The 12,387-nt window shown below is 47.7% G+C and overlaps 1 protein-coding gene across 1 annotated transcript in view; it reads left to right on the plus strand.

Annotated features, from left to right (window-relative positions):
* CD244 (CD244 molecule) overlaps positions 1 to 11,961 on the plus strand; it is a 30,019-nt gene extending 18,058 nt beyond the window's left edge. Inside the window, exons 2-9 of the mRNA XM_033414299.2 lie at positions 840 to 1,178; positions 1,268 to 1,543; positions 2,991 to 3,098; positions 3,543 to 3,610; positions 5,768 to 5,821; positions 8,123 to 8,188; positions 9,602 to 9,658; positions 10,739 to 11,961. Coding sequence (XP_033270190.1) covers positions 840 to 1,178; positions 1,268 to 1,543; positions 2,991 to 3,098; positions 3,543 to 3,610; positions 5,768 to 5,821; positions 8,123 to 8,188; positions 9,602 to 9,658; positions 10,739 to 10,819 — 1,049 coding nt within the window. The 3' untranslated portion in view covers positions 10,820 to 11,961. The remainder of the gene's footprint in view (positions 1 to 839; positions 1,179 to 1,267; positions 1,544 to 2,990; positions 3,099 to 3,542; positions 3,611 to 5,767; positions 5,822 to 8,122; positions 8,189 to 9,601; positions 9,659 to 10,738) is intronic.
* The last annotated feature ends 426 nt before the right edge of the window (positions 11,962 to 12,387 follow it).

A 12,387-nucleotide genomic window follows, 5' to 3' on the forward strand; every position in this document is an offset into this window, starting at 1 on the left:
CATTGATTGCACTGGAGTACTCTAGGGTAGGCAATGACATTATGGTCTAAGGACCATAATGGTCCTTAGAGAGGGATGCGCTAGGATATGCCTTGGTAATGTAGTTTTATTTTTCTCTATTTGTTTTCTATGGAGCAATCCTGTGGATACTTTCTAGTAACTAAAAAATTGGCAAACACTCATGAATAAAGACCACAATCTTATGTGCAAAGTGCTACAAGAAAGGATTATGAATCTAGTTCTATGAGGACGGAGGATGGAGGAGGGAGCCATTAGTTCAGCTTGGAGGGTTAGTCTTATTAGGTTTGGCCATTAAGACTTTCCAGCAGTCACTGATGGCCACTGTTGGTTGCCTCAGCACTGCGGGGAAGGAGTGACATCATATATGATATTTATAACATCGTGGTTAAGAATTCGTCCTCTAAAGCCAAATTGACTGGATTTTAAGCTCATCTTTCTCACGTGTAACTTGGGCCAATTACTTTTAAGTTCTTTCTAACTCAGTTTCCTAACCTGTAAAATGGGGATAAGACTCTTTTAGGGTCATTGTAAAGTGAAATAGTAAAAATATGTAAAGTGTTTAAAATCTATCTGTCCCATAATAAGAACTCAGGAGATTTTAGCTATTATTACTGGTGTGTGGGCCCTTCAGGCACAGAGCATGGAGGGAGGGGAGGCAGATAAGGGAGATACACTTTCAGGTTCTCTTAGACTTTGGGCTCCTCATATGCATTTCCATCCTCTTGGTTTAAGGGAGGTCACATCCAACAATCCACAATGCTCAGGCTTGAAATTTTCTTTCCACCTCCAGCCTGGGTTCTCTTTCCTATAATCCCTAGGTTCTGCTGATCATGTGGTTGGAATCTCGGGAGAGCCTGTCTGGTTACGGTCCCCCAGCATACAGATAAGGACATACTCTGTTATATGGAAGATGAAGCCATACTCAAATTCAAGCTGTTATTTCATATACTCTTGGAAGAATGTTTCCAGCCAGAGCGATGTAGGGAAGAGTTTGAATTGGACTTCAAATCATTTCAACAATAGACTGAGCTTTATAAGAGAAAACTTAACTCTTCTCATCATGGCAGCTCAGCAGCAGGACAGTGGCCTCTACCTCCTGGAGGTCACTGAAGACACTGGGAAGGTTTGGAGACATCAGTTCCAGGTTTCTGTATTTGGTGAGTCCTCAGGACAGCTCATACTGCACCTCTGACTCCTGCAGGGCTTGTATTTCCAGCAACTTTCTGATCAACATCTCTGCTTCCAGATCGTGTTGAGAAGCCCCAGCTGGTGGAGAGGTGGAAGGTCCTGGACAGGGGGATGTGCCAAGTGACTCTGTCCTGCTCAGTCTCCAGAGGCGGTGATGTGAGCTATGCTTGGTATAAAGGGACTGAGCTGATTCAGACACCCAGGAACCTCACCAAACTGGAGGAGCAGATTGATGTCAGTGGTTTGCACACATACACCTGCAATGTCAGCAACCCTGTCAGCTGGGCAAACCACACCCTCCAACTCACACAGGGCTGTCTGAATGCCTACTCGAGTAAGTGGAGCTCTTTGCGCTGTAACAGGGGCTGAAGGTGTGGGACCCCACAGCCAGGCTCATGTGCAAAGGAGGCTTGGCTCTGAGATCCCTTGGCTGCCTCCCCCAGGGCTTTGCAGTCTTTCTCCAGGGAGGTCCTGGCCTCTAGGCACACAGTTTCCATAAAGTCAGGGCTGTCTTTGTCTGGGAAGAATTTTATCCCAATAAAGAATCTCCTTCTGGGAGATGTGCATTTCTCCTTCATGTAGGGAATGCTTACTTGTTTGGTGAGTCGCAGCCCTGCCATGATTCTGATCATCACTTCCTTTCTCTGAGAGACTGATGGAGATCTACTTTCTCCTCCTGAGTGATAACTCCCCCAAACCATATAGCTCCCCAAGAGGTAACTATGCTGTATACAGTACTCTGAGTCATAGGGTCATCAGGATGATCTTGGGGGTAGCTAGAAGAGTTCTTGGGTTGTTTTTGCTTATGCACATCCTAAGAGTTACCCCGAGTTAAGTGTACACCACTATTGATTAGGTAAACAAAGAATGACTGTGCCATCAGCATGGGCATGATGGGAAAAAACAACCCACAGTTCCCATACTTAAGGAACTTATAATCAAATGGGGCAACACACTAAGCATTCATGGGCAAAAAAGAAACAAGCAAGCTGAAGTAATGTGGAGTGACAAGGACACTGGAGTTTGGTTCATGCCAGCCATGGCTTCATCATTCACTAGCTCTGTGAACAGAGGCTGATGCATTACCTCTCTGAGCCTCAATTTTTCTTTTGGGTAAAATGGGGATGATAATAATAAGTACCTCACAGGATTGTTGTTAAGGTTAAATGAGATAATGTTTGTAAAGAGCCTAGTCAGCTGGCATCTGGAACTTTAATTCATTTCCCTTCTCCCCATGTTGGCTGGGTTATATAAGAGGCTACACGTGTGACACAAATGTTAACGTTTGAATGAAGAGCAGTGAAAGCAAGAATAGCAGAAGGTGAAATGGAAGACTTGCCTGGCACATAGTAGGTGTGCAACAAATGTTTGTTGAGTTCAAAACAAAAGAGTGAATGGATTAACATTTGCTGTGCCAGATGTTTTACATATATTAGACTGTGTAATTAACCCCCATGTGTAGATAACATTATCTCCTTTCTGTAAGTGACAAAACAGAGGCTTAGAGAGTTTAATTAAGGAAGTTGCCCAAGGGCACAGAGGTTATAGAATTAGAATCGAGCCTGGCCTCTGAGATACTAATACCCAGACTCTTAGCATCACTCAGGGGAGGTTACCCAATTGAGAAGAGAGATGACTTTGATGGTGAATTCACAGGGTGCGAGGAGACCAGCCATTTGAGAGAGGAGTGTGGGTTTTGAGGCAGTCCCTGCAGCAGACAGGTGGGAAGGGAGAACAGAGAGGGCTTAGCACTCAGGCCTGGTGCCTTCCATATCCCTCAGATTTCATCTTTCTGTCCACTTTGGTGAGCATCATGATTCTCCTAACGGCATTGTTCCTGGGCGCCCTCACCTGCTTCTATGTGCGGAGGTGGAAGAGGAAGCAGTCACGTAAGTGGGGGGGTTCCTAGGAGGTGTGTTGCCTGATTTGTCATCCCCAGTGGCATGTGCCTGGGAGCACAGTACCTGCTTTTCCTTGGGGGCATTGAGGTATGTGTGTGTGTGCTTGGGGGAGGGGAAGCAGTGGCTGCTGGGCCCTCTCTCCCAGGCCACGCCTTCTGGGGTGGCTGCTGGATGTTTACAGTCTGATCCCCAATGTGCAGATTTACCTGCACTCTGCCTGGCCTGACGGAATAGGTATGTCAGGGCAGGTTGCTGCCACTGTGCATTTCGGGTATCCTAGGAAGAGCACTAATCTGCCTCCTTTCTAGAACTTTTCTCAAGGTCTTGGTCATCTGGGATGGAGGGAGGATTTCCAGAAGCAGAAGCCTGGACAGGACGCCCTCTGGAGGTCTCTGCAGCTCTTTTCTTTGCTTCTTTGCTTTCCTCTCACAGAGACCAGACCAGAGGAATTTCTGACGATCTACGAAGATGTCAACAACGTGCAAACCAGGAGAAATCAAGTACGGCACCCTAGGGGCTGTGGTTTCTCTCAACTAGTCTGGGAGATGCTCTTAGGAGAATGACCATCCAGAGCAGGGGGTCAAAGAGGACCAGACAATTGTCCTCAGTCCTCCCCATCTGTCTTTTCTCCGACAGCCTCCTAGCTCTGGCCGTGGAGGAAAAGAGGAAAACGAGGGGGCCTGGGTGCAGAAAAAATGAAGGAGGCAGAAGGGGCATCTTGGTGCAGCATCGCACCTGTTGGGGAGGGATGGCCCCCTGGTGTCCTCATTTCTGTCCTGTCTTACCAGCCAGGCTCAGCCCCATGAAGAGTCCAACCTTCTTGTATTTTGCGTCTGACCACAAATTCTTGTGTCTCTGCAAGTCCGAGTTTACTTTTGCGGGTCCCTTGATCGTTGCCCAGGCTGAGAAGGAGGCCAGCCTGAGCAGCCAAAGCACAGCGGTTTCACAGATGCCTCAGTGGTCTGTGCTCACAGTGTTTTGGGAGGAAGAGGCCCGGGTCTGGCTGAGGTGCTAGAGAGAGTAACCAGGTTAGCACAAAGGTTAGTTCCTCTGCGAACCTCTCTGGCCAGTCAGTCTCTGCAGGTAGTGGCCAACTCTGCCTGTCATCCAGGGGTGTCGAAGAGGAGGAAACTGCAGGGGGCTGCAGGGGCCCTCCTGCTGTTCTGCCCCTGAGCAGGGCAGGATGTGTGACAGGCCTTGGGGAAAGGCAGTGCCCAGCTGAGATGCCAGGTGGGAAGGGTGATGGGCGTGGGGAGGAAGGGCCCTCTTCCCACCCCTATTCCTGGTGCTTCACCTGTGGGGGCGAGGCAGGAAGTCACAGCAGTGGGACTCTTGCTTGTCACAGGTGTGAGGCCCTGTGAGACCTCATAGAACAGAGAAGCAGCTTCCCAAAGGTCTGGGCTCAGTGGGAATTAGGAATCAGTGTGGCTCCCCTGGCCTGTTTCCTTGCCTCACCCATGGAATATTTTGGGACATGAAAAACAAAAGGAGACTTTGTTTCTCCCATCATTACTGGATGCTGGTACAAATTCCTGAGAGCAAGTGCATCTTCCTACAGCCACGGATGCCCATTTGCTCAGTAAAAATAACCTTTCTTCCCCAACAAAATGAAGGTGACTTCAGATTAAGTAAAACGGAGGAGAAGACAAAGGAAAATAACTACTTAGAGTAAAAGAGACCTCTTGGGGATTCAGGTCTGTTACTCTGCATCTGACTCAGGGCTTCCTCCCTCCGTGGCCACATCTCTCTATGGCCTGTCCCTACTGTCCCCAAGGTTCTGCTTGAAGGCCTAAATCTCAAGTCTCACGTGCTCTCACTTTGGGCCCCAGCTCTGACCTTTCTGGAGACACTTCACTCAGGTCTGGGCAGAAGAGAAAAGCACAAACTCCTGTTTCTTGCCAGATGCCAGCGACTCCAGCCTCCACGGACGGTTCATGTTTCTCTGCTCCTCTTAGCGTCTTCCTGCTTCTGGGGAGTTCAGCTTCTTCCTTGTCTAATGGACTCTAATGGTCTCCATGGGCTCTCCCCTAGAGCCCCGCCTGGCAGTCTGTGTTCGGGGTCGAGCAGCATGAAATGCCTCCAACTCCAGTCTCCCGTGGGACAGGACTGAAGAGGGAAGCCGGAAGGGCATGTGCTCCCTGCCTTTGGCCTCGCTCCAGGGTTCCACCCAGCACCACCAGCACTGCTCAGAGGCTGGCTTGAGGCCAAAGGCAAGCTGGCCACCAAAGCTGGATCTAGAGAGGGGGCTTTAGAACATTTAGAGTGCCTGAATTTGTGTCCTTATAGGTACGACTCAGATTAGAGCCCCACCCAAAGCTCTGTCCATTATCAGTAGTTATGTTGCAAATTTAGTCAGAAAGTCAGCAAAGGCAAGTTTCTAAGTTACTCAAGTAAAGCAAGTGACAGGAGACCCTTTGGGCAGGGTCACTCGATGCAATTCTTTCACACTTGGGAGTTTCCTCACTTCTGACACTAACTGCTGCACGGTGAGTCGCTCCTACTGTCTCTCCCTATCCTGAGATGCTCAAAGAACACCTCCCTCCCAGGTTCCCGGGAGCGCCTCTTCTTATGCTGTTTCTCCCCCACTTGATCCAAATTCAGACAGACACAGCTGTCTGCTCACGTTACCATATGTCCTTTTACTATCTCTTGTGCAGGAGCAGAATTCCCCTGGAGAAGGGAGAAGCATCTACTCCATGATCCAGTCCCAGGTACCACTCTGGTTTCTCGAATCCATTCTGTACCTGTCCATGGGGTTTCCTAATGCCCCCTAGACACTCACACCCTTGAATGGCAGAGTAAGACCTTGGTGCTCCTGGAGTCCGGAAGACAGCTTGGCCTCAGCTGCATTAAGTTGTTTGTAAAGATGAGTGTGATTCTGGAATGTCTCGACAGCTGAAAAGAGCTGGAAAGTCTGATGCAGACATTCTTTTCTCTTCCATGCCTGGTAGCAAGTGTGGTCCAGATAAGTCAGTGGGAGGAGGAAACTTGTCAGGGGACTCAACTTCTGTTTTCCCTCCCTGTTGCTTCCAATACTTGGGGGCCTTGCACTTTTTATTCCTGCCCTTGATTATACCTGTTTTCAGGAGAGAATGCATCTGTGTTGTTCTCTTTTATCTAATTATGACTTAACAATAGCATTTATTAAGGACTTAACATGTCTATTTTCTTATTGAATGTCACAAAACAACCTCATGAAGTAGGTCTAATAAAAACCCCGTTTCGGGGACTTCCCTGGTGGCGTAGTGGTTACGAGTCCGCCTGCCAGTGCAGGGGACACGGATTCGAGCCCTGGTCCAGGAAGATCCCACATGCCGCGGAGCAACTAAGCCCGTGTGCCACAACTACTGAGCCTACGCTCTAGAGCCCATGAGCCACAACTACTGAGCCTGCATGCCACAACTACTGAAGCCAGTGTGCCTAGAACCCATGCCACAACAAGAGAAGCCACTGCAATGAGAAGTCCGTGCACCACAACGAAGAGTAGCTCCCGCTCGCCACAACTAGAGAAAGGCCGTGCGCAACAACAAAGACCCAACAAAGCCAAAAATAAATAAATTAAAAAAAACCCCATTTCGTGGATGAGGAAACAAACTCAGAGGTTAACTAACGTGCTCAAGGCCACATAGCTGTGTTGCGGCAAAGTTGAGCCAAATTGTTTCCGAGTCTTCACTCCACCTCTACCTACTTCATCTCTAACATTCTGGGATTGTGGAAATTCACCCGTAAACTGGAGAAGGGGCCTGTACTGTAATATTGACTGCTAAAATGACTGTATTGATAACCCAGACTGCTGAGGCATCTCTCGCAAAGGAAACACTGCCCCCTGGTGGCCAGTAATGATAATTTCTGATGCAAATGACATTATTTTACCTATTTATTTTTTAAAGAATTAAGACTTGAAGCAGCAACCTCTTCAGCTTGGTGGCTAGGCTGCAGGGCAAAGAAAACTCTTGGGGAATGGTGATAAGCTTCAGAGGGAGATCAAGAAAAGAGGGAAGAGGAGAAGGGAAGGCAATGGAGGGGAGAGGAAGAGAGGAGAGAAATGGAAGAGAGGGAGGAAAGGAGGAAGGAAGGTGCCCGACCCCTCAGAGCCACTCTGGAATTCCCAGGCTGGGTGTTGCCTACTTCTACTCCCCTTAAGATAACGTGATCCACTGATAATGGGTCAAAGTCAAAGAGAGATGTAAGGGCCATTGATATCTGGCAGTTTTCTGGCTTTACTCACATTGAATTCCAACAAGAGGAATTTAAATAAATGCAAGGAAGAAATCCTCTTAGACTGAGATGATGGTGAGAATGAGATTTCTCCTCTGGAGCATCTTAAAAAGAGGATGGTTACCTGCCTTTGAGGACACCTGGCTCAGGTCCAGAGAGGGAAGGCATGATGTCAGAGGGAGGCACTGAGGTGTTGAGGAAAGAACCTTGGAGAGTCTGAGGTTTAGATCCTGCTTCTACTCTCTGACTTGGGCTATTTACCCTTTTGGAGTCTCATCTGTAGAATGGGGCAAATTATGATTATTCCTATTTTGTAGGAGTGTTATAAGCGTTAGGGGAGAATGCATATACAGAATAAGCACTCAAAAAGTAGCAGCTGTCTTTTTTTGTTGTTTGTTTTTTTTGCCGTACGCGGACCTCTCACTCTCGTGGCCTCTGTCGTTGCGGAGCACAGGCTCCGGATGCGCAGGCTCAGCGGCCATGGCTCACGGGCGCAGCCGCTCCGCGGCATGTGGGATCTTCCCAGACCAGGGAACGAACCCGTGTCCCCTGCATCGACAGGCAGACTCTCAACCACTGCGCCACCAGGGAAGCCCACAGCTATCTTTAATAACAGAGCAGGACTACCTTTCAGGTTGTCTGACCTCCCAACTAGTCCAGGATTCTTTTCACTAACACTCAAACCTGCTGTCTGGGCAAGGTTGAAGGGGAGAAATGGAAGAGATAGATGCCTGCCTCCCCAGGGTTGTGTTGGATCTCTGCTTCTGAAATGGTTTTATTTCTCTTTTCTATAGTCTTCTGCTTCCACATCACAAGATAACGCACATACATTGTATTCATTAGTACAGTCTTCCTGGAAGGTAAGTCTCCTCTGCAGGGTGCTCTTTATGCAGATACGTATTTTGCCTGTGCATACGCAGGCATGTCTTTGCAGAGGGTGTGTGTGTGTGTACTTCTGAGTGAGTTGTCTTCCACTGTGTGTATCTGAGTAGCTTGTGTTAAATGACTGTGTTTAAATGTTAATGGGTCAACTAGAAATGCCTTTCTGGTTCTGTCTGGAGAAAAAGAACAGCTCAGATTAGGAGAAGAGTGGATTCTATAGGAGTTTCTGTGGGAGGCAGAGGACCGTCAAAGACAGAAAGGAGGTGCTTTGTGCAGAAGGACCACAGAGTCCTCATTAGACCAACTGAGGCTATGGTGGGAGATAATGGAGTCATTTCCAAGGCAGAAGCATATAACCTGGAACTGGAGGAGTAGACTGGACCTAGAGAGAAACAGTGTTGACTTTCAGAGAATCAGACAAAGGTTCTGGCCAGTCACCTGCTGGTGGTGGTCTCCAGAACGAGGCAACCCATCACGGTCTCCTTGAATCCTTCTCCAAGCTGAGCTCACAGCTGTTACATGTGCCTGGGACCACAAAGTGGGACATCCTAGTGCCCATGGTCATATTTCCACCTTGGGGGGTGGGGGGTGTGGGAAGAATGTTAATTCCAAGGCTGGAGTCACAGTATGAAGCCAAAACCTTACCATGGTAGTATGGGAAGTTTGCGATCTGCCAAACTGTGGAAGTGTTGAGTTCATGTGTGTCAGGATCCTGTGTTTGTGTCAAATGGGGGAGAGGTTTGGGAAGATTTTTAGACTTTTCACTCACCCTCCTTCTAATAAGTCATTAAATCAACTTGGATTCTACCATGAGAGGTATTTATATTTAAAGTATACACTAGAGTTTATGGACATATAGATGGTCACGGGCACCATGATCACATGCTTTTGTATTAGGTTGTGAAGGCTCTGTAGACTACTGAAAGTGCTTCTGAGTTCCTGCACTGTCTCCAGTATTTCACCATGTTCAGGGTATGTGCTAGGATTGGTACTTATGTATGTGCCAGAATTGTTTACACTAAGGTGTGTATGTATGCTGTGTGTTGAAAAGATACACAGTTTGAGGCAGTATTTGTATTAGGTTTGTCTGAAGGGGGTGTGTGTGTGTGCTGGGAATGTGTGTATGTGTGGATTTTAGGGATCTGTGGGTGTGGGATACTAAACTCTTTTGGTTCAGAAATGTCATATCATAGGCAAGTATGTACTGTGCCTTCTCTGGAAACCATAAACACCATTGTTTACTCCCGGGGTAGGAAATTCTATTCACTCCTGGCTGGGGACACTTCAGGGACTTTCTGGGCCCTGAGTCTCCTTTGGGACCTCTCACATCAGTTAGGAGTGGTACATTTCTTAACTTGAAGTTAAGCACTCTTTACCCTCTGAATTTCCAGTCTGGATCCAAGAAGACGAACCGCAACACTTCCGTCAATAAAACTATCTATGAAGAGGTAAGGAGCTCCTCTGAATGGGTTTAGTGCTCATAGCATAGCCCTGAACTCATACACGTGTGAAAAGTCATCCATAGAGTCTCAGGGTTGTAGGGATTTTAGGGATCTTCTAATCCAAATCTTCATTTTAGAGATGAAGAAACTGAAGCTCAAAGAGAGTGATGGTCTAACCCAAGATCATATCATATTTTGGAGTTTGACCCCTGTTGGGGAGATAGAGTTTTAAATTAGGGCTATCCCCAGGCTAGTTTCCCAGCTGTGTGCCACACACCGGACATCTCTCCTTTCTACGGGTATGTGTGTGTTGGGGAATGGGGAGCAGAGAAGGGAGGATAAATGAATTTAAATGATTTTCCCATTAGTAAGTAATTGAGAATCATTCCAGGATATAGGTGATCTTCAGCTGCTGCTGGGATGGACACTGCACGAAAGAGACCAACGAGCCCGGTGGCCGAAATGATTCCCATCAGGCCATTTAGGGAATGGAAAGTAGGGACTCAATGTTTATTGGAGGTTTATTGCATATATATATATATATATATATATATGCCTGCCAGTGTCTTCATGTGAACTATCTTATTTAATCCTCACAGAATACTATGAGGTAGTATAATTATACTTCCCATTTATACCCAGAGAATTTAAAGCATGGAGAGCACCCCACCCATCAGCCTCATTTAACACCTGAGCTTCCACCTGTGGCCTGATAAAGATGTTGCCCCTGGTCACAAGGGAGAAGGTAGAGGGGGGCCTGCTGGAATTTCTGGCACTTGAGCTGCAGCCCTACAGTAAAGCCAGCTGGACAGGCCAGGGCTGTAAAGGACACCATGTGGGCCAAGGCAATCTAGGTGGGTCACGAAGAGGGGTGGTGTGGTTAAAAAGCACTAGAAATGGAACCAGAAGAACTGGATACAAGCCCCTCCTTTACTTCTTACTAGTAGTTGACCCTGAATTTTTTGCCGTACCCATGTGAGCTTCCTTTTCTTACGAATTATGAATCGGGATAATAATTCATGGCCCAGAGGGTTGTTATAAGGATCTCTTGGTGGGAGGGTCTGAAGTTCTCCTTTTCTTCTGCAGGTGGGAAAGAGAGCACCCAAAGCTGAGAACCTGGCTCGACTGAGCCTCAGGGAGCTGGAGAACTTCTGTGTATATTCCTAGTTGCCGCAGCTGTTCTCATCTTCCTTACAGTCCAGCTTCTGTTGCAATGGATGACACCACATGACTCTCTGCAGAGCAGTTCCTAGTCTGGAGAGGATATGAGAGTTTGTGCATGGTCTATATTTTGTTTTGAAAAAATGATTGCTAACAGCCATTATAGGAGCAACGCTGTTAAATACTATCTCAACTCACAGACTGGACAAGAATGAGTAGAGATATTGGGTAGTTTCCAAAAACAGACTCAGCAATCCAAGTACTGGTAATCTTTCAAGTGCGATGTAAATGTACGGTGGTGTTATTATTAGCATTAAGATTCCCTTCCGCTGGTTTTCTAATCTATGACTTGTCTTCCTTCCTCCCTAATCAGGGATGACCACGTTTTTAGACCCTTCCCTTGCCCAGGCCCATCTTCCAAAGAGGAAGGAAAGATAATGGGGATACAGAGGAAAAGAAACAGCCCCCTCTGTGAGGGTGGAATAACTAGCTGTAAGCCAGCTGGCAGGTTCTCCAAGGGGGCCATGCCTGGGCTTTGGTCACAAAAGGGTGTAGGCAGGAGCGAGGGTAGATGGTGCAAAGCAAGCCCATCTCTGAGTGGAAAAATCACGCAGAGCCCACGCCATCCTGATAACCTGGCAGTGGGACCAGCTCTGTCTACAGAACGAGGTTTGACTTACAAAAACACATTATTAGACATCTATTCCGGTCTCTTCACAGTTACAAACTATATTGTATTTAAGTTCTGAGTCCTGATGTTCCCCACGGCACATGCTGGAGGGAGGGCTCAGACAGCTGAGCAACTGGGAACCAGGCACCTTGCTGGGCCCCCCTGAGTCTTCAGGCCAGACCCTTCCACAAGGCTGTGGAGAGCAGGCTGAGACTCTGGCCAAGCCCAGGAAAGAGTAAACTGGAAGAGGGCCTACTCAGGGACCCCCAACAGGTGACACTGCATGGAGCCTGTTCTTCAATTGCCCCACTCTGTATATAAGGTATGAATTTAATATAGAACTGTGTTGTTATTTAGAGGCAGTCTAAATTTCTTTCCTGAATTAAATGTCTGGGTCTCCTCCCTATTCTGTACTTTTCTTCTCTATAGCAGCCAAAGGGCACACGTGGGCCATCAATAAACACGTCTGTTCAACTCCTGCTGGAGAGGAGTCTGGCTTCCTGGTAAGCTGTCAGTGTCTCCCCGCCTGTGTTCACACTGGAATCACGGATTCTAGGGTCCCCAGATCCCAGGACCACTTAGTCTTGGGGGATAAGCTACTTGTTCATGCCCCACCTGATCCCTCTCCTCTGCAGGTGTGTGGTCGGCCAGGCTAGCTTCTTCCTGGAGGCAAGTGTGGACAGACCACATCCTAGAGAAAGTGTCAAGGGTAAAACTTGGAAAATATATGCAAAAGGAAGGGCGGGGGGAGGAGCCGAGGCACCTATTCGGAGCTGAGCTGCTCTGTCAAGGAGTTTGGTGAGAAGAGGGAGTGGGAAATGATGGGGGTCACAGCAGGTCAGATGAATACCAGAGATGTGGACTGTTGCCTGCTGCTGGCCTTTCACATGTCCTGAGTTGCATA

The sequence above is a fragment of the Orcinus orca genome, chromosome 1 (assembly GCF_937001465.1).
Source record: "Orcinus orca chromosome 1, mOrcOrc1.1, whole genome shotgun sequence".
NCBI lineage: Eukaryota > Metazoa > Chordata > Mammalia > Artiodactyla > Delphinidae > Orcinus > Orcinus orca.